Raw genomic sequence first — 23,372 nt, 5'->3', positions numbered from 1 at the left:
CATGAGTTTGAGTGAACTCCGGGAGTTGGTGATGGACAAGGAGGTCTGGCGTGCTGTGATTCATGGGGTCGCAAAGAGTCGGTCACGACTGAGCGACTGAACTGAACTGAATGTTAATGACTGATTTGGAGTGTGGCATTTTAATGTGTGTTTTTTCTCTTTCTTCTTTGTACTTTTTTGTATTGCTTGATTTTCTCATAAGAAACATTAAAAATATCAGCACTGCTGCTGTTGCTGTTAAGTCACTTCAGTTGTGTCCGACTCTGTGCGACCCCATAGATGGCAGCCCACCAGGATCCTCTGTCCAAGGGATTCTCTAGGCAAGAATACTGGAGTGGGTTTCCATTTCCTTCTCCAATATCAGCACACAGGTGGTACTTAGATCCATATGTATGCATGAGATCTCTTAGGAGGATAGCATAATATACAGAAGAGCATTAGGAAATACCTCTGAGGAATTTTTTAAATTTAATGGTTGCATATAGTAAAATATCTGGCAAAATGGACTCAGTAGAATAACAGGAGGATATGAGGAAAATGTTATATCAAGAAATATAAAGCCAGGAGTGATTTGAATGTGAGGGAGTTATAAGCTTTCAATGCTGATGTCAATGAGATAAAGACTAAAAATGGCCATTGAGATTAGCATCTACTGTATTGGTCATTAGTGTATTAGAAGAATACCATTTATGAGTGATGGAGGCCCAGTTCGACTGATGTGGGTGGAGAAGTCCATTAATGGTGAGTAAATATTAACAGTGCCACATAGACTACTTTAAAATATACATGTGTATTTTAATACTCATGAGAGGGGTCCTTTAGAGATGGAAATATAATACAGCCACATAAAGTAGATAATCACTAAAGCAAGACACTGAAAGTTCAGGAAAGGAACTATGTGCAGAATAGTGCATAAGGTTTAGATAACAGGAGGGAAAGAGAAAAGGTTGGAGGAAATGGAAATTGGTTTATAGATTTAGTGGTGGAAGGTGATGTTCATCTAGACTGTAGTATGTTTCATTACTTCATCCCTTTTACAGCTGAATAATATTCCATTGTATACCACATTTTTAAAATCCATTCATCTGCTGATGGAAATTGTGAATAGAGCTGCTATGAACATTCATATACCAGTATTTGTTTAAATATCTGTTTTCAGTTGGGTGAGTATACACCTAAAAGTGAATTTGCTTGGGCATATGGTAATTCTGTTTAACTAGCTTTCAGTTCAGTTCAGTTCAGTCGCTCAGTCGTGTCCGACCCTCCGCGACCCCATGAATCACAGCACGCCAGGCCTCCCTGTCCATCACCAACTCCCGGAGTACACTCAAACTCATGTCCATCGAGTTGGTGATGCCATCCAGCCATCTCATTCTCTGTCATCCCCTTCTCCTCCCCCCCCCAATCCCTCCCAGCATCAGAGTCTTTTCCAGGGAGTCAACTCATCGCATGAGGTGGCCAAAGTATTGCAGTTTCAGCTTTAGCATCAGTCCTTCCAATGAACACCCTGGATTGATCTCCTTTAGAATGGACTGGTTGGATCTCCTTGCAGTATAAGGGACTCTCAAGAGTCTTCTCCAACACCACAGTTCAAAAGCATCGATTCTTCGGTGATCAGCTTTCTTCACAGTCCAACTCTCACATCCATACATGACCACGGGAAAAACCATTGCCTTGACTAGACGGACCTTTGTTGGCAAAGTAATGTCTCTGCTTTTTAATATACTATCAAGGTTGGTCATAACTTTCCTTCCAAGGAGTAAGCGTCTTTTAATTTCATGGCTGCAATCAGCATCTGCAGTGATTTTGGAGCCCAAAAAAATAAAGTTTGACACTGTTTCCACTGTTTTTCCATCTATTTCCCATGAAGTGATGGGACCAGATGCCATGATCTTTGTTTTCTGAATGTTGGGCTTCAAGCCAACCTTTTCACTCTCCTCTTTCACTTTCATCAAGAGGCTTTTGAGTTCCTCTTCACTTTCTGCCATAAGGGTAGTGTCATCTGCATATCTGAGGTTATTGATATTTCTCCCAGCAATTTTGATTCCAGCTTGTGCTTCTTCCAGCCCAGCGTTCCTCATGATGTACTCTGCATATAAGTTAAATAAGCAGGGTGACAGTATACAACCTTGACGTACTCCTTTTCCTATTTGGAACCAGTCTGTTGTTCCATGTCCAGTTCTGACTGTTGCTTCCTGACCTGCATACAGGTTTCTCAAGAGGCAGGTCAGGTGGTCTGGTATTCCCATCTCTTTCAGAATGTTCCAGAGTTTATTGTGATCGACACAGTCAAAGGCTTTGGCATAGTCAATGAAGCAGAAATAGATGTTTTTCTGAAACTCTCTTGCTTTAGGAACTGCCAAACTCTTTTTTCCTCAGTGACTACACCATTTTATTGTCCCATGAGCAAAATACAAGAGTTCCAATTTCTCCATATCCTTGCCAACAGTAGTTATTTTCTGTTTCTTAAAATTATTATTAGAGCCATCTTAGTGGGTATGAAGTACATCTCACTGTGGTTTGTATTTTTATTACCCTAATGACTAACGATGCTGAACATCTTTTTGTGTGCTTCTTGGCCATTTTTATATCTTCTTTGGAGAAAAGTTAATTCAAACCTATATTTTAATTGGTTGTCTTTTTGTTGTTAAATTGTAAAAGTTCTTTATATATTCTGGTTATTAGATCCTTAACAGAGATATGATTTGCAAAAACTTCCTGTAGGTTATCTTGTCACTTTCAGCATAGTGTCCTTTGATGCACAAAAGGTTTAAATTTTGATGAGGTCCAATTTATCTATTTTTTTCTTCTTATGCTTGTCCTTTAATATCCTATCTAATCATCCATTGCCAAACCCAGGTCATAAAAATTTACTTATATACTTTCTTCTAACACTTTTATATTTTTAGTTCTTAAATTTAGTTGTTTGATTCATTTTAATTTTTGTATATGGTGTGAGATATGGGTCCAACTTCATCTTTTTGCTTGTAGATTTCCAGCTAGCTAAGCACTGTTTGTTGAAAAGAGTATTCTTTTAAACACTTTTAACACTTGTTAAAAATCAATTAACCATACATGTATGGGTTTATTTCTGGACTCTCAGATCTATTTCATTGGTCTACATATCTATATTTATGCCAGTGCCACACTGTTTTGATTACTCTAGCTTTATGTTTTAAAATAGGAAATTTCCAACTTTGCACTTGTCAAGATTGTTTTAATTATTTGTGGTCTCCTGCAATTCCATATGAATTTATGACTGACTTTTTTATTTCTGTAGAAAAGGCCATTGGATACTTCAGATACTGCTGGAAGTGGTAATGAAAGTGGAGCTAAAAACAGGAGTGCATGAAAGTCTGTTTAAGAAGCGTTTAGATTTTCAGATCACCTCCAAATTCTGTGGACTAGCCAACTTACCTCTTGTTTCCTGGCAAAAGACTCAAGGATTATTTTTAGAAGAGGGTAAAACAGGGTCTCTGGAATGGGAAACCGTAGACAAAATTGAGATTAGGAAGCCTATATTAGAACAGGGAATTAAGAGAACATGTTCAATCTCCATCCATCTTGCTGCAAATGGCATTATTTCATTCTTTTTAATGTCTGAGTAATATTCCATTGTATATATGTACCATATTTTCTTAATCCATTCCTCCGTTGATGGACATTTAGATTGTTTCCAGGTCTTGGCTATTGTAAACAGTGCTACAGTGAACATTGAGGTGCATCTATTCTTTTAGACTATCTTTTTCTCCAGGTGTATGCTCAGGAGTGAGATTGCAGGGTCATATGGTAGCTCTATTTTTAGTCTTTGAGGGAAACTCTATACTGTTCTCCATGGAGGCTGTACCAATTTACATTCTCACCAAAAATGTAGGAGGGTTCCCTTCTCTCCACACCCTTTCCAGCATTTATTGTTTGTGGATTTTTTGATGACAGCCATTTTGACTGGTGTGAGGGGATATTTTATTGTACTTTTGATTTGCATTTCTCTAATAGTTAGTGATGTTGAGCATCTTTTCATATGCCTCTTGGCCATCTGTATGTCTTTTTTGGAGAAATGTCTATTTATATATCTTCGGCCCATTTTTTTGATTAGACTGTTTGTTTTGACGATATTAAGCATGATGAGCTGTTTGTAAATTTTGGAGACTAATCTTTGGGAAAGGAGTACATGAAGGCTGTATATTGTTACCCTGTTTATTTAACTTATATTCAGAGTACAGCATGCGAAATGTTGGGCTGGATGAAGCACAAACTGGAATCAAGATTTCAGGGAGAAATATCAATAACCTCAGATATGCCAATGACACCACCCTTATGGCAGAAAGCGAAGAGGAACTAAAGAGCCTCTTGATGAAGGTGAAAGAGGACAGAGCAAAAGCTGGCTTAAAACTCAACACTCAAAAAACAAAGATCATGGCATCTGGTCCTATCACTTCATGGCAAATAGATGGGGAAACAATGAGAGACTTTATTTTCTTGGGCTCCAGAATTACTACACATGGTGACTGCAGCCATGAAATTAAAAGATGCTTGCTCCTTGGAAGAAAGGCTATGACAAACCCAGACAGCATATTAAAAAACAGAGACATCACTGCTGACAAAAGTCTGTATAGTCAAAGCTATGGTTTTCCCAGTAGTCATGTATGGATGTGAGAATTGGACCATAAAGAAAGCTGAGCACCGAAAAATTGATGCTTTTGAACTGTGGTGTTGGAGTAGACTTTTGAGAGTCCCTTGGACTGAAAGGAGATCAAACCAGTCAATCCTAAAGGAAATCAATCCTGAATATTCTTTGGAAGGACTGATGTTGAAGCTGAAGCTCCAATACTTCGGCCAACTTATGCAAAGAGCCAACTCATTGGAAAAGACTCTAATGCTTGGAAAGATTGAAGGCAGGAGGCAAAGGGGATGACAGAGGATGAGACAGTTGGATGGCACCACTGACTCAATGGACATGAGTTTGAGCCAGCTCCAGGAAATGGTAACGGACAGGGAAGTCTGGCTTGCTGCTATCCATGGGTTTGCAAAGAGTCAAACACAACTGAACAACTAAACAACAACAATCCTTTGTCAGTCACCTCATTTGCAAATATTTTCTCTCAATCTATGGGTTGTCTATTTGTTTATGGTTTCCCTTGCTGTGCATAAACTTTTGAGTTTAATTAGGTCTGTTTTTGCTTTTGTTTCCATTATTCTGGGAATTGGGTCCAAAAAGATACCGCTGCAATTTATGTCAGACAATGTTTTGTCCGTGTTTCCCTCTAAGAGTTTTATAGTGTCTGGTCTCACATTTAGGTCTTTAGTCCATTTTGAGCTTATTTTTGTGTATAGTGTTAAAGAATGATCTAATTTCATTTTTTTTACATGTAGCTGTCCAGTTTTCCCAGCATCATTGTGTAGTCATGCCCCCTTTGTCATAGATTAATTGACCATAGGTGTGTGGGTTTATTTCAGTGCTTTCTATCCTATTCCATTAGTCTGTTTCTATTTTTTTGCCAATATACGTTTTGATGACTATAGCTTTGTGGCCTAGAGTTTTTCATACTGAGTGAAGTAAGTCAGACAAAGGGATATTGTGATATCCTTTACAGTGGAATCAAAAAAAGAAATTATACAAGTGAAATGATATAATGTTTCTGATTTAGAAAACAGAGATTCACAGACTTGTAAATGAACAAACATATGGTAACCTGGGGGAAGGGATAGTGACAGAGTTTGGGATGGATATGTACACACTGCTATATTTAAATGAATAACCAAGAAGGACCTAATGTAAAGCACAGGGAACTCTGTCCATTGTTATGTGGTAGCCTGGACTGGAGGGGAGTTTCGGGGGAAATGGATACATGTATATGTATGGCTGAGTTGCTCTGTTGTGCACCTAAAACTATTGCAACATTGTTAATCAGCTATACTCCAATACAAAATAAAAAGTTGAAAAAAGAGAGAACATGTTCAAACAGATTATTAGTCTCCTGAAGAAAGTTTAACATGAAAGATAAAGAGGGATGAGAAGAAACTTGAAGGAAACTATGCAATAAGAGGAAACCTTTTTTAAAAGTTATTAACCATTTCTCAAAAGAAAGAAACCTTCTTTAGAAGATTTCAAGATATATTCACGAAACAAGAACAGAATACTATTTTTAAAACAATGAAAAATGTGCTCTTGGGGAAAAATACTTTAGCAGAAATGAAAAACTTGCTAGAAGGGTGGACAATATGTTTGAAGAAATCTTCCAGGAAGTAAATCCAAATAATTAATATGGATCGAGGGAAAGGAAGGGGGTGGGGGAATAGGAAAGAAATGAGAAAAAACAAGAGCTCCAGACCAGAAGAGCTAATTTCCAAATAATAGAGATTCCAGAAACTACAGGAGAAAAAGGAAAGATGTGATCAAAAAGTAAAGAAAAATCCCCAGAACTGAGGTTTATCAATTTCTAGCTAGAGCAAGGGCAGAAGAATGCCTGGCACTTTCAAGGAATAGCAAGGAGGCTGGTGTGGCTTGAATAGAGTGCATGAAGGGAGAGTGGAAGAAGCCAGAGAGTTGACAGGGACAACACGTAAGGAAGCTAAGGATTTGGACTTTTACTTTAAGATAAGGAATCACTGTGGTCTTCCCTGGTGGCTCTGTGGTAAAGAACTGCCTGCCAATGCAGAAGAGCGAGTTCAATGTGGGTTGGGAAGACCCTCTGGAGGAGGATATGGCAACCCACTCCAGTATTCTTGCCTGAAAAATCCCATGGACAGAGGAGCCTAGCAGGCTATAGTCCACGGGGTCACAAAAGAGTTGAACATGACTTAGTGACTAAACAACAACAACAAAGGAATCACTGCAGGATTTTGAGCTGAGGAATCATATGGTTTGACTTAGATTTTTAAACTTTTATTTTGAAATTATAAAGACTGTTGCAAAGATAGTTCAGGAGATCTCATGTTCACACAGCTTCCTACAATGGATGAATCTTAATTATAATACAATATTATATCATAGTCTGTGTGTGTAATCAGGAATTTAACTTTTTTTTTTTTTTTGCATTGTTGTATGTCATTTTATCATGTGTAGATTCATATAACCACCACAATCAAGATATGGAACTATTCCATTGCCATATAGATCTCTCTCATGTTTCCCCTTTATAGTTATACTTCTCACTTTCCCTGTCACCATTCCTAATCCTTACCAACCATTAATAATCTTTTTTTCCATTTCTATAATTGTCATTTCCAGAGCATCATATAAATGGAATCATACAGCATATCACATTTTAAGGTTGACTTTTTTCATTCAGCATAATGACCCTGGAACCCATTCAAGTTGTATGCACCAATAGTTTACCACTTTTGGTTGCTGAATAGTATTCAATGGCATAGATGTATCAGTTTGTTTAAACCATTTACATACTGACATACAGCACATGACTGGCTTTTCCTCAACATAATGACCTTAAGGCCCATACAAGTTGTGTATATCAAAAGTTCATTTCCAGTGTTTGGCTATTAAACAATAAATAAAGCTGTTATGAATGCATGTATAGAAGTTTTTGTGCAGACATTTTCATTTCATGTTTAGGAGTCAAATTCCTGGGTCACATGATAAGTTTTTTAGGAAACTGAAAAGCTGTTTACCAGAGTGGCTATATCTTTTTACATTCCCAGTGGCAATGTATGACACAATTAGTTTCTCAGTTTTGTCAGCATTTGGCATTTTCATTATTTTTTTATTTTAGCTGTTCTAATAGGTGTGTAGAGATGTCCCAACATAGGCACAATTTGCATTTCCCTAATGGCTAATGACATTAGACATCTTTTCACATGCTTATTTGCCATCTATATATCCTCTTCAGTGACATCTGAATTTTTTAATGTTGAGTTTTGATAGTTCTTTATATATTCTAGATATGAGTCCTTTGTCAGATTTGTGGTTTGCAAATATTTTCCAGTCTTTAGTTTACCTTTTAATCCTCTAAACAGGGTGTTAGAATAAAATATTAATGAAGTTCAATTTATCAAAATTTTTTCTTTTCTGTTTTTGGCATCATGTCAGGAATGTGTTCACTTTATGACAATTTCTTAATCTGTACATTTAGAGTTTGTGCCTTTCTCTTTATATATATTATACTTATTATACTTCAGTTTAAAATTAAATAAAAAGCTAAAAATATTTAAAGACCCTCAACAAGGACTTTCCTTGTGGCTCATTGAATCTGCCTGCCAATGCAGGGGACATGGGTTTTACCCCTGGTTCAGGAAGATCCCACATGCCTCAGAGCAACTAAGCCCATGCACCACAATTACTGAAGCCCACACGCAACTACTGAGCCTATGTGCTGCAACTACTGATGCCCACATGACGAAAGCCTGTGCTGGGCAACAAGAGAAGCCACCACAATGAGTAGCCTGTGCACCACAATGAAGAGTAGCCCCCACGCCCTGCAACTAGAGAAAGCCCACACACAGCAACGAACACCTAGTGCAACAAAAAATGAATAAATAAATAAAACCCTTCAACAACATGTCAATTCTCTCCAAATTGGTCTACAGATATAATGCAATGTCTTTCAAAATACCAGCAAGGTATGTTCAGGCACAGGAAAGCTTATTCTAAAATGTGTATGAAAAGGCACAGGCCCTAGGATAAACAATTTTGTAAAAGAAAACTGGAGTGGGAGGAATAACTCTATTTGATATTAAGGGTTACTATATAGCTACAATTAAAATAGTGTGGTATGGGTGGAAGTACAGAAGCATAAGATTAATGGAATAGAATAGAGATTGCATAAATAGGCCCACACAAGTATGGCCACTTGAATTTTTACAAAAGGGCAAAGATAATTCAACAGAGAAAGGACAGTTTTTTCAACAAGCAATGTTGGTACAATTGAACACTTCATAGGCAAAAAAAAAAGAACTTTGACCTAAACCTCTTACAGTATACAAAAATATCTCAAAATGGATCATAGGTCTAAATGTAAAACATTTCTAAAAGATAACATAGGAGAAAATTTTCATGACCTAGGGTTAATCAAAGAATTCTTAAACATAACACTTCATAAAATAAGTAAAATTGATAAATTGGAATTTATCAAAATTAAAAACTGCTGCTCAGTAAAAGGTATTAAGAATAAAAAGATAAGCTAAGACTGGGAGAAAATATTTGCAAATCACATATCCAACAAAGAATTTGTATCCTATACATATAAAAAGCTCTCAAAGCTCAATAGTAAGCAAACAACCCAATAAAAAATGTCAAATGATTTCAACAGGCACTTCACCAAAGAGGAAGTATAAGATGGCAAATGAGCACAAATGGAAGCACTGTGTTGTGTGTAGTAGCCATCTTTTTTTCTCATTATTAATCCTAAACTCCAAGTCTTCCCTCCCTCATCCCTCCCCCTTGGCAACCACAAGTCGTTCTCTATGTCTGTGAGTTTGTTTCTGTTTTGTAGATAGGTTCATCTGTGCAATACTTTAGATTCCATAAGTGATACCATACAGTATTTGTCTTTTTCTGACTTAGTATGATAATCTCTAGTTGCATCCATGTTACTGCAAATGGCATTGGGTTTTTTTTTTACGACTGAATAGTATTTCATTGTATATATGTACCACATCTTTTTTATCTATTCATCTGTCAATGGACATTTAGGTTGTTTCTATGTTCTGGCTACTGTGAATACTGTTGCTATGATCATAGGTGGGTATGTATCTTTTTGTTTTTTAACTATTTAATTGGAGGCTAATTACTTTATAATATTGTAGTGGTTTTTGCCATACATTGACATGAATCAGCCACAGGTGTACATGTGTTCTCCATCCTGAACCCCCCTCCAACCTCCTTCCCCATCCCATCCCTCAGGGTCATTCCAGTGCACAAGCCCTGAGCACCCTGTCTCATGCATCAACCCTGGACTGGCGGTCTATTTCACTTACAATAATATACATGTTTGAATGCTATTCTCTCAAATCATCCCACCCTCGCTTTCTCCCACAGAGTCCAAAAGTCTGTTCTTTACATCTGTGTCTCTTTTGCTGTCTCTCATATAGGGTCATCGTTACGATCTCTAGATTCCATACATATGTGTTAATATACCATATTGGTGTTTTTCTTCCTGACCTTTTTGAATTACAGTTGGGTATATACCCAGGAGTGAGACTGTTGGATCATATGGTGATTCTATTTTTACTTTTCTGAGGAACCTCCACACTATTTCCCACAGGGGCTGCACCAACTTACATTTCCACCAACAGTGTAGGAGGGTTCCCTTTTCTCCACACTCTCTCCAGCATTTATCATTTGTGGACATTTTAGTGATGGCCATTCTAACCAGTGTGAGGTGGTATCTCATTGTATTGACAGTTTTGGTTTGCATATCTCTAATAATTAGTGATATTGAGCATCTTTTCATGTGCCTACTGGGCATCTGCATGTCTTCTTTGGAGAAATGTCTATTAAGATCTTCTGTTCATTTTTCAATTGGGTTCTTAGCTTTTTTGTTACTGAGTTGTATGAGCTATTTGTATATTTTTGGAGATTAAGCCTTTGTCTCTCACACCATTTGCAAATATTTTCTCCCATTCTGTAGGTTATCTCCTCACTTAAAAAAAAAATGGTTTCCTTTGCTGTTGTGTGCAGCCATCTTTTAATCATGAAGAAATATCCCAAAGACAAAGCTAATAAATACAGAAGAGAGCAGATCTGAAATAATCAGAACCAAAGCTCTTATGAAACTGTGCCTAAAATCCACATACTTCTAGACTTTTCCATTACATAAGCCAATGTTCCATGCTTGACTTGCATTTTCGGTTACTTGGAACTTAAAAAGTATCTTTGTGTCTACCATTCATATTATCAAAGTCAACATCATTCAAGACTTAAGTCCTCTCACCTCCAGGAAATTTTTCATGGCTGTTAACAATTCTTCCTCCCTTTTTCCTTTGAGCTCCTCCAGTCCCTCCAAAGTCTGAGCCACTTGCTTTCTCTCTTCCTTCTCCACCCACCTACACACACTCCAAACCCCTGCAGAACTTTTGTGCTGTTTTATCTCATTTTCCATTCTTTCCTCTGTTATAGCACTGACCCTTGTACAACATTCAACATCTGTTACATAGAATTGTGACTATGTTTCTGTCTTCCTCACAAGATTGTTAGTTCCTGAGGGCCTGTCAGTCCCTTGACTCAATTCCTCTCTGCCTCACCATTTCATGCATTGATGAGGCCCAGGAAGGGGAGAGGAGGGAGGTGGAAAGGCATCTATCTATTCAAGCTTGTTTAGTAAAGCTTGTGGATGGTAATGTTCTGCATCTTGATAGGGGTGTTGATTACACAGGTATATATACATTTATCAAAACATGAAATTATACTCAAAGTATATGCACTTCATTGTGTGAATATTTTAGCTAAAAAAGAATCACAAACATATTGAACTCTAGATTATGGCAATGCATGCAGAAGTATTTAAGAGAATGTATACAGGTATCAAATTTTGAAATGCATAAAAATAAGATGGGCTGATGGACGGATAGAAGGATGAATAGATATAATAGATATATTTGACAAAGCAAGTGTAGAAAAACACTAATTGTAGAATCTAGATGGTAGACACATGGGTGTTCACTGTACAGTTACTTTGACTTTCTGAATGTTTGAAAATGTTATAGTAAAATGTCAACGGGAAAAAGGGAGGGGTGGGTTAACACCTCTAGTATCTTCATAACCACTGCCCTGGGTTAGACCTCACTGCATCTTAACTGGAATCTTGCAACCACCTTCACACTGGCATCCACACTAATCTGCTTTTGTCTCTCCCCACCCCAAGGATCACCAGTAAAAACATCCTGAAGCATAAACTGGACCTCTATGATCATGTTCCTGCCAACCTCTTCAGTTTCATCTCTCAATATGTGCCATCTAACCCCAGGCTGTACACCAACCCAACTCAAAAGCTTATAGTTCCACCTACATGCCAAGATGCTTTGATTTTCTACTTTTGCTCATAATGCTATTGCAACTCATTCTTCTGCCTTCTCTTGCCTGGTGAATACCCTTCAATAGTTAACTCAGGTGTTCTTTCTTTCTTGAAGTCTTTCCTGATCCTCAGACTGGGTTTGGTCTGCTTCATGCTCTCATAGCATCCTGTACTAATTTGTAACATAGTATTTATCCTAGCATTGCTGTACTTGGACTTCCAAGTCTGGGTACTAAACCACATACATGCTCCTTAGGATCAAGTCCTCCAAAGGCACGTACAGGGCCTGACACAAAAGCTTTGATAAATCACTGTAGAATGGAACCAATGATATTGAACTGGCATGGATGATAACCTGGCACCTTCCAACAACTTCGTGTCATTGATTTAGTTGTATGTCCTCTAAAAGAGTGTAAGGCTCACCGTACTAATTAACTCAGTCATCTCTTTATGTCCTTAAAACATGTTCCTCATGAAGCCAACTTGATTTCCTGCCTCAGGTTGAAATATTCTCTCCAATTCCCTTAAGGCTTGCTTTCTCTGTAATCTTTGTTAAGATTACAGGCCTTGTTGGTAGTGGTCGTGCTCAGTTGCTCAGTTGTGTCTGACTCTTTGTGGCCCCATGGACTGTAACTTATCAGGCTCCTCTGTGTGTGGGATTCTCCAGGCAAGAATACTGGAGTGGATTGCTATTTCCTCCTCCAGGTGATCCTTCCCGACCCAGGGATCAAACCCATGTCTCCTGCATTGGTAGGTGAATTCTTTACCACTAAGCCACCTGGGAAATACCCAGGCATTGTTGGGCACATTTTAATTGGGAAAAATTAAACTTGATTTACCTGAATGTCAGGCATAGAATTAAGTTCTTTAAAGACAGATAGGGTTAATGACACTCTCAACAATCCTCTATCTTCATTTTTATAAATGATGAAACTGAGTCAAGGAAACATGAAGCAACCTGCTCAAGATCCTATAGCTGGCAGAGTTGGAATTGAGTCATTGGTTTTCTCAACTCCCAGGCAGATCCTCCTTCCATCACAGCCCATTGTCTCCAGGTTGGGCCAGGTTTGAAAAGCCTTGAAACTCATGTGTAAAAAGCAGTGGGAAGCCATAGATGTTTTTATGCAGGAAGAGATGATAAAATGAGGACTTTTGAGAGATAACCCTCAAAAGTTGTGTATGACAGAATGGGATGGAATATAACAGAGGCTTGCTGGACTCCTGACAAGGAAAATATAAAATGGACATTGTATCTCTCTTACCACATTCATTGTTGAGTGCTGGCATTATGTTATGGTCCTATAGGAAAGGAGAACTTTCTTGAGAGTTAAAGCTGAAAATGGGGATAGAGAAGTGCACCTTCTATCTCTTGTGTTGTATGAGTGGCTGACTCCATCGGTCAGCCTCTTGGAAATGACCTGGAATATCCACCCTTTATGAGATGCAAAAGTCCAGAAAAAGGTCAGAATCAACTACAGAATTGGGTGAAGGCTTCCTTAGGGAAGTGGCATTTGATAGGGCATTAGAAGATGGTATCCTTCCCATGCTTCTTTCAGTAAAACGAAAGGATCTTTTTAAAAAGCGAGCTGGATCATGCCATTTTCTGCTTAAAACCCTTTAATGGTTCTCTGTCATTCACAGGATACAGTTAAGTCTTTGGACAAACATCAAATTACATATCCCCCATTATCTGAGGTTTTAAAATAAATATTGTGCCAAAAAACTAATCAATTTTGATCATATGACTTCTCAAACTACACATTCCCTCTTGGAGACTACGTATGTTCCCCTAGATGGAAATCACAGCTACAGTTATACTAAATTGCCTGTCCTCTATATGCATGTGGGTTGTTTTTTCTTCTTTTGCCTCCACTCCTGTTTTTTATTCATGCTATTGCCTTAGTTTGGAATATTCTTCCCACTGTTCTCTGCCTGACTGGCTAATTAATTTTCATCCTTCAGCTTCAAACATCCCACCCACCCTCCCCCTGCCCCCCTTTCCCCCTGCTCTGCCCCCAGACAGGAAGCCTTGTCTGAACTCCCAGCTTCCGTGACAGATTCCCTGACTGGCATCCTGTGCTCTTCTCTATCACCACATTGTACCATATGGTGCTCTTCTCCTCTACTCAGTATACTGGAGAGCAAATGCCATTTCAGTCAACTTGGTATGAGCAAGGTCTTGATGGAAAGGGAGGAGCCCGTGTACTAGAGGCAGGGAATACAACACAGGCAAGCAGAAAGAAGTGTGTGTGGTGTGTACTAAGGACAGGTCAGGACTAGAGATTCAGTTTGGGCATCACAGCATCCAGGAAGTTTAGGAGTGACAATGTATTAGAGGGCTTCATAGCTGAGATAATTCCATCTGACAAATGTAGAAACTGGTATCAAGACAAGCAATCTCCCCCAAATTACTTGGTTAGTCATTGAGAAGGCAGGCTCTTAGTGACAAGTTCTGTGCACTTTTCCACTTCACATTGGAGAGAAGACTGAAGTTGGGTACTCTTGTTTTCTTTCCATTTTTTCAGACAGAAGCCTCTTATTTGCTGGTACCTCCTATCCTATGAGGAGTAAGGTGACCAAGACTCTTATCTGCTAATCCGAGGCTGGTGACAGTGCTCTGTCCCCTTACTGGAAAGGGTGGGGTGGGAGTTGGTGACAAAAAGAACCCAGCCCACCATTCCTGCAAGGGCTCTAAAATCCCTCCTCTTTCCTGTTGCCTTTCTAGAGGAGACACAGTTCCCCATGCTCCAGACAAGAACCTTCTCTATCTAAATCCTGCCCAATGTCAAGATTCATATTGGGAGAGCTGGGGGGAAATCATTTAACCAGTAGGTGCTAAACACAGCCAGTCATACCCCAGCGACAGAGAAGCAAAATCTTCAAGATAAAGAAATCCTGGTTGGGTTCAAACCTCTTTTATGGTGACCCTCATACAGTAAGCAGCCTGCCTTTGGTCACAGAGTCCAGGTGGTGGTAAATTTGGAACTGAGGCTTCCATCACCCCTGAGGCTCTCCTCAGGACACACTCTCAATGCTACATCATGCACACAAATGCTCAATAAACATCTACTGGTTCACTGAGCTGTTAAAGATCTTCTAACATGATGAGAGGAAAGAACATGAATCTTCAAGTCAGGCAGATCTTGTTATGGAAGGCCAGTGGCAAGCTTCAGTCACCTTCACTGTAAAATAGGGCTAATAACTATCTCCTGGGGTTGTCAGTGATGACATATCCCAGGTAAAATCCCTAGCCCAACCCTAGGCACAGAAAAGGCACTTAAATGGTAGCAGTTATCGGTGAGAAGTGCTATAACAGAGTGATAGGATAAGAACACAGAGTGTGGAACCAGGTTGGCTCCACTTTGTAAGATGTGTGATGCCAGAAGATTCTTTTGCCTATTCCTTCATCAGTAGGATGAAGCTATTGGAGACAATGAAATGAATATAAATAGAATGCTAAGAGCAACGTCTGGCACAAGGAAATAAGCATGATATGCTAGCTCTAATAATTATATCCTTTGCAGTGGCCCTAAACACAGTAATCAAGTGCAGTCTGGAGAAGCATGTCAGAGAGAGAGAAGGGGAATAAAAAATAAAAACCCCACAACTCCACATTCACAGAAAGAGGATACAGGTATAGCCAGTAAAAAATATCCCATGGAAGCTATGGAAAGCCTTCCCAACAAACTTGTCAGGCCCCTTTGAATTGTTGCACACTTTTCTGCTCACTGTACTTTCAATTGTCTGTTTTTGGTATATGAATTGTGTCTCCTGTGAGGGCAGGGATCCTATCCCAGCCCCACCTCAGGTATAAGGCTGGGCACTAGGGAAGAGCTGAGTTGATGGAAGAGACAGAGGGAATGTAAAGAGAAGGCAATACTCCTGGACCCCAACATCCCACCACTCCCACCACCACCACCAAAAAAAAAAAAAAAAAAGAATGCCGAGCAAAGCAATTGCCAAGATAAATCACTTTTATCTCTATAGGAAAAGGATCAAAAAAAAATATAAATTACATTAGTAACACAACATAAGAAAAAAACAGGGGAAAAAAAAACAACAGAGAAGTTTGTATGATGCTATTCTAACCTGTTTATAAAAAGGCCCTGCATCAGAAATTCACAATCCTACCCACTTCTAAAAATATATTTAGACATGTACAGAAGCGGTGGGTTTGTTTTTAAATTGCTTTTCTGTAAAAATATATTAAAGGTAAATAGAAATCCTCTCTCCCTGCCCCCTTTCCAACCCCCAGCTCTGTGCTGGGGATTAGAGACCAGAGGTAACTCTCTCACCATGTTCTAAACCTTGGTTATGGCCACTCCCAATCCCTTCCCAACTCACTTAGAACCTGAAACATTAAAAAAAAAATACACTAGCCTCTTTGGAAAAGCATAAATCTGAGGGTAAACTTGCTTTTCATTTAAAACACAAAACAATAAACAGCAGGCTCTGAGAGCCCAACTAAATTAAACAGAAACCCAGTCAAACTGAGGTTGGGTTTCAGCTCCACAGAAACTTTTAACAAAGAAACAGAGGGGAAAGAGGCCTGGAACCAGGGGGAATATGCTAGTAATTAGCTGCCTTTGAAAGAGCAAGGGGAGGAGGTTGTTAATGGGCAGAAGGGCTGGGGTCCTGGTCTTGGTTACAGCAGTCAGGGCCTAGTCAGGCAGTTGCCTACACAGGTACACAGGCTGCCCTCCTTCCCTCCCGTCACTACCCTCTGTTGCTCTGAAATCCCCAAGAAAAGCAAAGCTGGGCAGAAGCAGAGGGGAGGGGAGTGGTAACCCCAAGTGCTAGGGGGGAGGTAGCCAGGCTTTTCTGCCTTTGGTGTGACTAGATGGAGGACTGCTTGGCCCCAGGGTCCCAAAAGACAGAAAAGGCAAATGGGGCTAAGGGACCCCTGATTCCAATGAAGGAGAGTAGATGTGGGGCTGTGGAGAAAAGAAAGACAAAATGGTGACATGAAGATGACTAAGGAAACCTCACATATTCCCTGCAGCCTGCATGGTAGCTGTTAGGTTCCCCAGAAGCACTGGGAAAACTGAGGTGACATTACAGTGGGGAGTAGAGGACAAGGAAGTACTCCATTTGGGAAGTGCTAAAAATGGAGAGAGGGAGACATTCTCCATCCAGTCCAGGTCACCAAGGAGGGAAGACAGGCGGAGGTGGAGGGAGCTGTGGGAGGGCCAGGAAGGGGGTGGGCTCTGTCTGGACAATAGAAACATTCACAAAGGGAAGAGAAGGTGGGAGGATCAGATGATCTGCTCCTTTACAGAGGGGCATCACCACTCCTACACTCAGGGTTCTGAGTGACCCGTCAGCACTCTGCTTGAGCATCTACCTGACATCTGGGAGTACAGAGCCCCAGGAGTGAAAGTGTGAATTCTGTAGCCTTCTTCAGACCAAGACCTCAAGGTGGGGAGAGAAGCAGGGAGGCTCCTACTGGAGAACCCGAGATGAACTGTCCTGCCACATCCTCTCCAGAAGGTCCAGGCTGTGCTCCATGGTACAGGTGAAGGGATCAGGCCCTTGAGCAAGGGCTATCTGCTTCAGTGGCAGATGCTTTCAAGCTTCTGGGAGATGGTTTTTGCTCCAGTGTTCTTGCCTGGAGAATCCCAGGGATGGGGGAGCCTGGTGGGCTGCCGTCTATGGGGTCACACAGAGTCGGACACGACTGAAGTGACTTAGCAGTAGCAGCCCAGCCAAAGCTATGTGGATAATGTTCTGCTGGACCTCAAACTCCAGGCAAATCCCTGGAGCTCACCCTGGGAGAGGTGGCTTTGTCTATAGTCACCCAAAAGTAACTTCCTCCAACAGGCTACAAAGTCTCAACCAAAGTCTTGGGTGTTGGTCCTGTCCCCACCTTGAGAAGTGACAGGAATCTTGCTCCAGTGTTCTTGCCTGGAGAATCCCAGGGACGGGAGAGCCTGGTGGGCTGCCGCCTATGGGGTCACACAGAGTCGGACACAACTGAAGTGACTTAGCAGTAGCAGCCCAGCCAAAGCTATGTGGATAATGTTCTGCTGGACCTCAAACTCCAGGCAAATCCCTGGAGCTCACCCTGGGAGAGGTGGCTTTGTCTATAGTCACCCAAAAGTAGCTTCCTCCAACAGGCTACAAAGTTTCAACCAAAGTCTTGGGTGTTGGTCCTGCCCCCACCTTGAGAAGTGACAGGAATCTTTCTTCTTTCCAAAGATGAATGAAGTCAGCCCATGGGCTTTCTAGGCCACCCTGGAAATGGGGCAATAAGAAGACTCTGGGCCCTCCTCTTTATTTCCATGAAGCATTTGGCAAGAGGGGGCTGAAGTCAGAGTCTTCTCCCAGGAATGAGTCTTGAGTGAGACACATCCACTGGGCTGAGGGGAGGAAGGAGAATGGGCAGAGATGGGTAGGCTTCTGGAGACAGGGCTAGAGCTGCAGAAAGTGTTGAGTGCTGGGCCTCCCACTTCATGACCAGGGAAACACCAAGGGGCCCAGGCTCTCCTCATGCTTCTTCTCAGTCTGCCTTCCAGCTTTTAGTGGGGATGAGAATAAAGGGCAGACAAGGCTGGTGAAAGGGAAATGGATTGGAGTAGCAGAAACGAGGGTTCTAGTCAGCTGGAAACCTCTCCCATTTACCTGCTACTCAGAGATATGGAAAAAAAAAAAGGCAGGATGCTCTAGTGGAAGTGGGGAAGGGAGTTGTGGGAGTAGGTGAAGGGGCCCGTGGGAGAGTCCGTGCCTTTGGTCAGTTCCAAGAAAGCAGGACAATGCGCCTCAGCACCTTGTCCGGGGCAGGTAGGATCCAGGAGTGCCCCGAGAGTTGACAATGGAGAAGGCAATGGGGGTGAAGGGGTGAGGGGCAGAACACAAACGGGCTCACAGAAGCAGTTTGCCATTTCTGTGGATTTTCAGGATACGGCCGAGTCTCTGCTTTGCTGTAGCCAGGCCCTTTTTGGGACGCTTTCCTGTGAGGGAAAGGAGAAGTAAGCAAAGGCTATGGCAAGGGTGACGGCAGCAGCTCCAGCACCAACTGTCCTTGAGCCATCCCCATCCTGTTCCTCTATCCACAGAGCCTCCCCATCCTTATGCCTGGCTCCAGGACCATCTTGGGCCAAGAAGCCCTCCTTAATTACTTCCATCCAATACCACATGCTTTGGCTCTTCCTTCTATGACCTCCCGCAGTGGCTACAGACTTTCTGGTTACTCTGTCTGATTCTTTTTCCCCACTGATTTCTTTAGTCCCAATCATTTTCCTTCCTAAATTCTGCAAGGAGGTGACTGTGCCTCCCCATCCTCTTATCCTGCCCATTAGGATTGAACAAGTGCCTGGTTAGTGATTATAGCTCAGTGTCCCTGAAGTTGCCACTCCCAGGGCCTTGCTTCATTAGAAATCCCTATCCTCATCACCCCAATGCCACACCAATCTCATCACTCTTGAGCTGTGTACTCTCAGAGCCAAAGTGAGGAAAAGGAGGGCTTGAACCCTCCTCATCCTTTTTCCCCACATCAAACCACCTCCTTCGTCCCATGTGAACTCTTCCATATTTGTTCAATTTATCCCCTCCTTCATTTCCTCTGCCAGAGCCCTAGCCTCTCTTCACTACAGCTTGGACTTGTGTATGCATCTCCTTCCTAGACTTCCCACCTTCAGCTCACCCTCCACTTTGACCCACCAGAAAGATCTTTCCAAACTCATATCTGAGTTAATCTCTGCTTAACACCAATGTCTCTTCATGAACTATGAGGTCAAATCCAAGCATCTTAGGTTGCTCATCAGTGTCCCTCCTGGATGTTTTAATTTACCAGAGTGCTTAGGGTTTGAATCCGGTGATCCTAAGATCTTTCTCAGTTCTACAACCATGTGGCAGTCATACCTTGTCCTGCTTGACTGCTCTGGGAGCCAACTGAAGGGCGCCGCTGGGTCAGGAAGACACCTGGGGCCATGGGTGTGGTACTGCGGTTTGCTTGGGCCATGCCAAAGGCATTGGGACGAGCAGTATACTCATGGTCAGCAAGACTTCCTGAGAGTGCTTCTTGTTTAGGCTCAGGAGGAGGCAGGGGCAATGAGGAGGTGAGAAGCTGGGGTGTAGCAGCCAGAGTTGGGGCTGGTACTGCCAAGCTGAGATTGGGCTCTTGAGGGCGAGGCTGTTCTACCTCCTTCAACAAAGGCTTCTTCTTGATATATTTCTTCTTTTGGGCCTTCTGTAGCTCCTAAAACACAAGCCAAGTAAGAGGGGAGAATTTAGGAGTGAATAAAAGAGAATAAAATTCCCCAGGAAGGAAACTAGACGGTGGTCAGTATGGTTCCCCCCAACTACCCTGCTTAGCTTGGATGTATGTACATACAACACATAGGCCTTCCAATACCGCAGGTCCTTTAGTACCATCCATTCTTCATTCATCACTGCTACTAATTAGCACAATGGCAACAGAAGGGTAAATGAGTTCAGAAACTTGGGTTTCAGTCCTAGCATTGCCATTTATGAGGTGGACCAAGAACATGCCTAATAATAATGGCTAAATTTATGCTAGTAGCTGAGGCACTTTGAATGTTTGACCTCATATAATCCTTAGAACAGCCCTGAGAAGGTAAATCCCTCAGTTTACACATAAGAAAACTGAGGTACAGGGATATTAAGTAACTTGAGCCCAAAGCCTCACAGCTGAAGAGTTGTTGGGTTCAGGTTTCAACTAGGTATATTAGAATACCTACCCTGCACACTTCTCAAAATGGAACATCTGCAAGTGAAAGAGCAGCAGCTTTGGAATGAGATAAATTTGGGTTTAAATCTATACCTGTGCTCCCTAATTTGGATGACCTTGATCAAGCTACTAACCTTTCTGAAATTCAATTGCCTCATCTATAAAATGAGCAAAACAACAGCTGTTTTTCAGGGTTGTTGGAAACATCAAATAATATAAAAACACATAGCAAATAATAGGTACTCAGTACATGGTAAACTATTATTTTATCTTCATCTCTTACATCTTCTTTCTGGTCTTTTTAAAAGGACAGTCCTTTGGTTACTAGATCTTAAAATCTCAATTTTGGATGGAAGGGATGAATAAGGAGTTGTGTCACTTCTTGCAATATATTGGGTTTCACCCATCCATCCCTCTATGGATATACTATCCACTGTGTAGTGAGTACCTTTATAATGAGTACCTGGACCCCTGAGAACCCAGAAAAGTGGTGCTGGGAGCATGTGAACGACTTCACCTTCTGAAATGCTACACAGCCACACAGACCAACTCAGTGATTACATTTCTTTGCCTTCCCTTGGCAACACGGGCCTATTCCTGCCTTTGCAAGATCTGACAGGTTGTGGCTACCATAGGAATTTCTAGGGGACAAGAATAATAATATTAGTAATACATGCCAAGCACTGTTCTATAATTTAACTCATTTAATACTCATATGAAACATGAGAAAGAAGAATTATAATTTCAATTTTATGAGAAGAAACTGGCACAGAAAGATTAAGTTATTTTCCAGTTCTCTTGCCTAGAGAACTCCACAGACAGAGGAGCCTGGTGGGCTATAGCCCATGGGGTTGCAAAGAGTCAGACATGACTGAGCAACTAACATACACACATACAGGAACAATAATGGGAGGGATGAATAAAGAGTTGTGTCACATAATCCCAAATTGGGAACCATCTGTCTTCAGAGTCTCTTTCCTCAGCCAAAGTGCTTGCTACTCCATCGATACCAAGAACTCTGTTTCTGACTCCATTTTTCTCACCTGAATCCAGAAATTATCTCTTCACACCTAGGTCACTTAAATTTTTCTACCTTTGTTGCTAATCTCCTTCTCATATATTTCATTCAGATTCCCCCAACAGAAGACTAATCTATCTTATGACCGGGCCAGTTTTACCTGATCAATTCCTTTGTTCAAAAGGCCATTACCCAAGTACAAACTCCCTGGCCTCACATTCATGGTCTTCCACAGTCTGGCCACTTATACCTAGCTAACCCGTAATGATAATGATGAAAAGTTAATGTGGCTATAGTACTTACTCTGTGGCAAGTGCTGTTCTCAGAGCTTTTACACATATTACCTCATCTAATCCTCAGATAGAGTCTATGAGGAAACCAAGGCACAGAGAAATTAAGTTACTTGCTTAAGTGAAAGGGTGAAGATTTGAACTCATGCAGTTGGTTCCAGAATGCATTTTTTTAAACTCTATCTTATTCCATTCCCCAACAAGAAGTCTATAATCCAGAAAGATCTGTTCATCCATTCATTCATTCATTCAATCAACAATGACTAAACACATGCTTAACATAGTAGGGACACCAAGTTAAAGTAGACATGTCCCCACCCTTGAGGTCCTTACAGTTTAATAAGAAACACAGAAAAGTACACACTATAAGTACCATGAGACAATGCTATGGAAGCACAGAAGGCCACTGAAATAAACTGGTGGTGGATGGTGTGAAGGGGTGTTAGGTAAAGGCATCTAAGAGGGCATGATTCCCAATGTGCAGAGGGAGCAGTTTGTGCAAAGGCACAGAGGCCTGAGACAATCTGATACACAGAATGAATTTAAATACCGTAAGGCAACAGTATGACTGTTATAAATGGCACACAAGAAGGGCTGATACAAGGTCAGGGAGGAGAGGTAAACAGAGAGCAAATCAAGAGGGCCTTGTGTGCTATACCAAGGAATTCCCTTATCCTGGAATGCCTTCCTATCCCCTCCAAAAGTTTAGCCTGCAAAACCCTTCCCAAATTCAGAACCTCTTCTTTGAGGTCATCCCTGATGAACTCAACCAGAAGTGAGCTCCTCAGAAGGGACTAAGAGTAGCTTTTATAACTTTAATTAATTTGTTTATTTAAAGCAGTCAAAGAATTAATGAAGGACATAGTATAGAATTAATGAAGGACACAGTATCATTATTTTTTATGATGAGAAAATATGGTAAGTGGTTTACCATAGATGCATGATACCTCATCTATAATATTTACTAATCAGTTATTTGAATTGGTTTAAGCAAAATACAAAGCTCTAGTTCATAAAAAGAACTTGGTAATTAAGCAAAGGGATTCAAATATTTTCTTTATGAAAAAAAAATAAAGCAGTCGAATCTCTCTCTTTTTTTTTTTTCAAATTACATCTTACATGGTACACATAATAGAGAGAAATTCTGGACAAAGAATGGCCAGTTGGCCTGGTTGGTCTCTACTGGTTCCCATCAAAAGTCTCCAAGACATTTCTAAGTAACTCTAGAACTTCACAGAACATCATACTAAAAATGTCATTCTATTAAAATTTAATTTAAATAGGATGTAATTACTGAGTCATATAGACATTTAATTATTTCATTTTATTTAAATAGCAGGTAACATGAAATTTGAAGTTAGAGGATATGAGTTTGAATCTTGTCTCCTCCATTTACTGGCTGTATT

The 23,372-nt window shown here is 40.8% G+C and overlaps 1 protein-coding gene across 8 annotated transcripts in view; it reads right to left on the bottom strand.

Moving 5' to 3' along the window:
* Positions 1-18,227: 18,227 nt before the first annotated feature.
* PHF8 (PHD finger protein 8) overlaps positions 18,228-23,372 on the bottom strand; it is a 105,868-nt gene continuing 100,723 nt past the window's right edge. For 7 of the 8 annotated variants that reach the window (XM_055438066.2, XM_055438067.2, XM_055438071.2 and 4 more), the window contains 2 exons: positions 19,830-20,166; positions 18,442-18,919 (listed from right to left, as the gene is read on the bottom strand). In XM_055438066.2, the coding sequence (XP_055294041.1) occupies positions 18,831-18,919; positions 19,830-20,166 (426 nt within the window). In that variant the 3' untranslated portion in view covers positions 18,442-18,830. Of the gene's footprint in view, positions 18,920-19,829; positions 20,167-23,372 lie in introns of all 8 variants that reach the window. The other variant, XM_088834139.1, reaches the window with a different exon arrangement.

Source organism: Moschus berezovskii, chromosome X (genome assembly GCF_049115385.1).
Source record: "Moschus berezovskii isolate FMDL1 chromosome X, NW_MosBer_1.0, whole genome shotgun sequence".
Classification (NCBI taxonomy): Eukaryota; Metazoa; Chordata; class Mammalia; order Artiodactyla; family Moschidae; genus Moschus; species Moschus berezovskii.
This window is presented reverse-complemented; position numbering and strand designations above follow the sequence as displayed.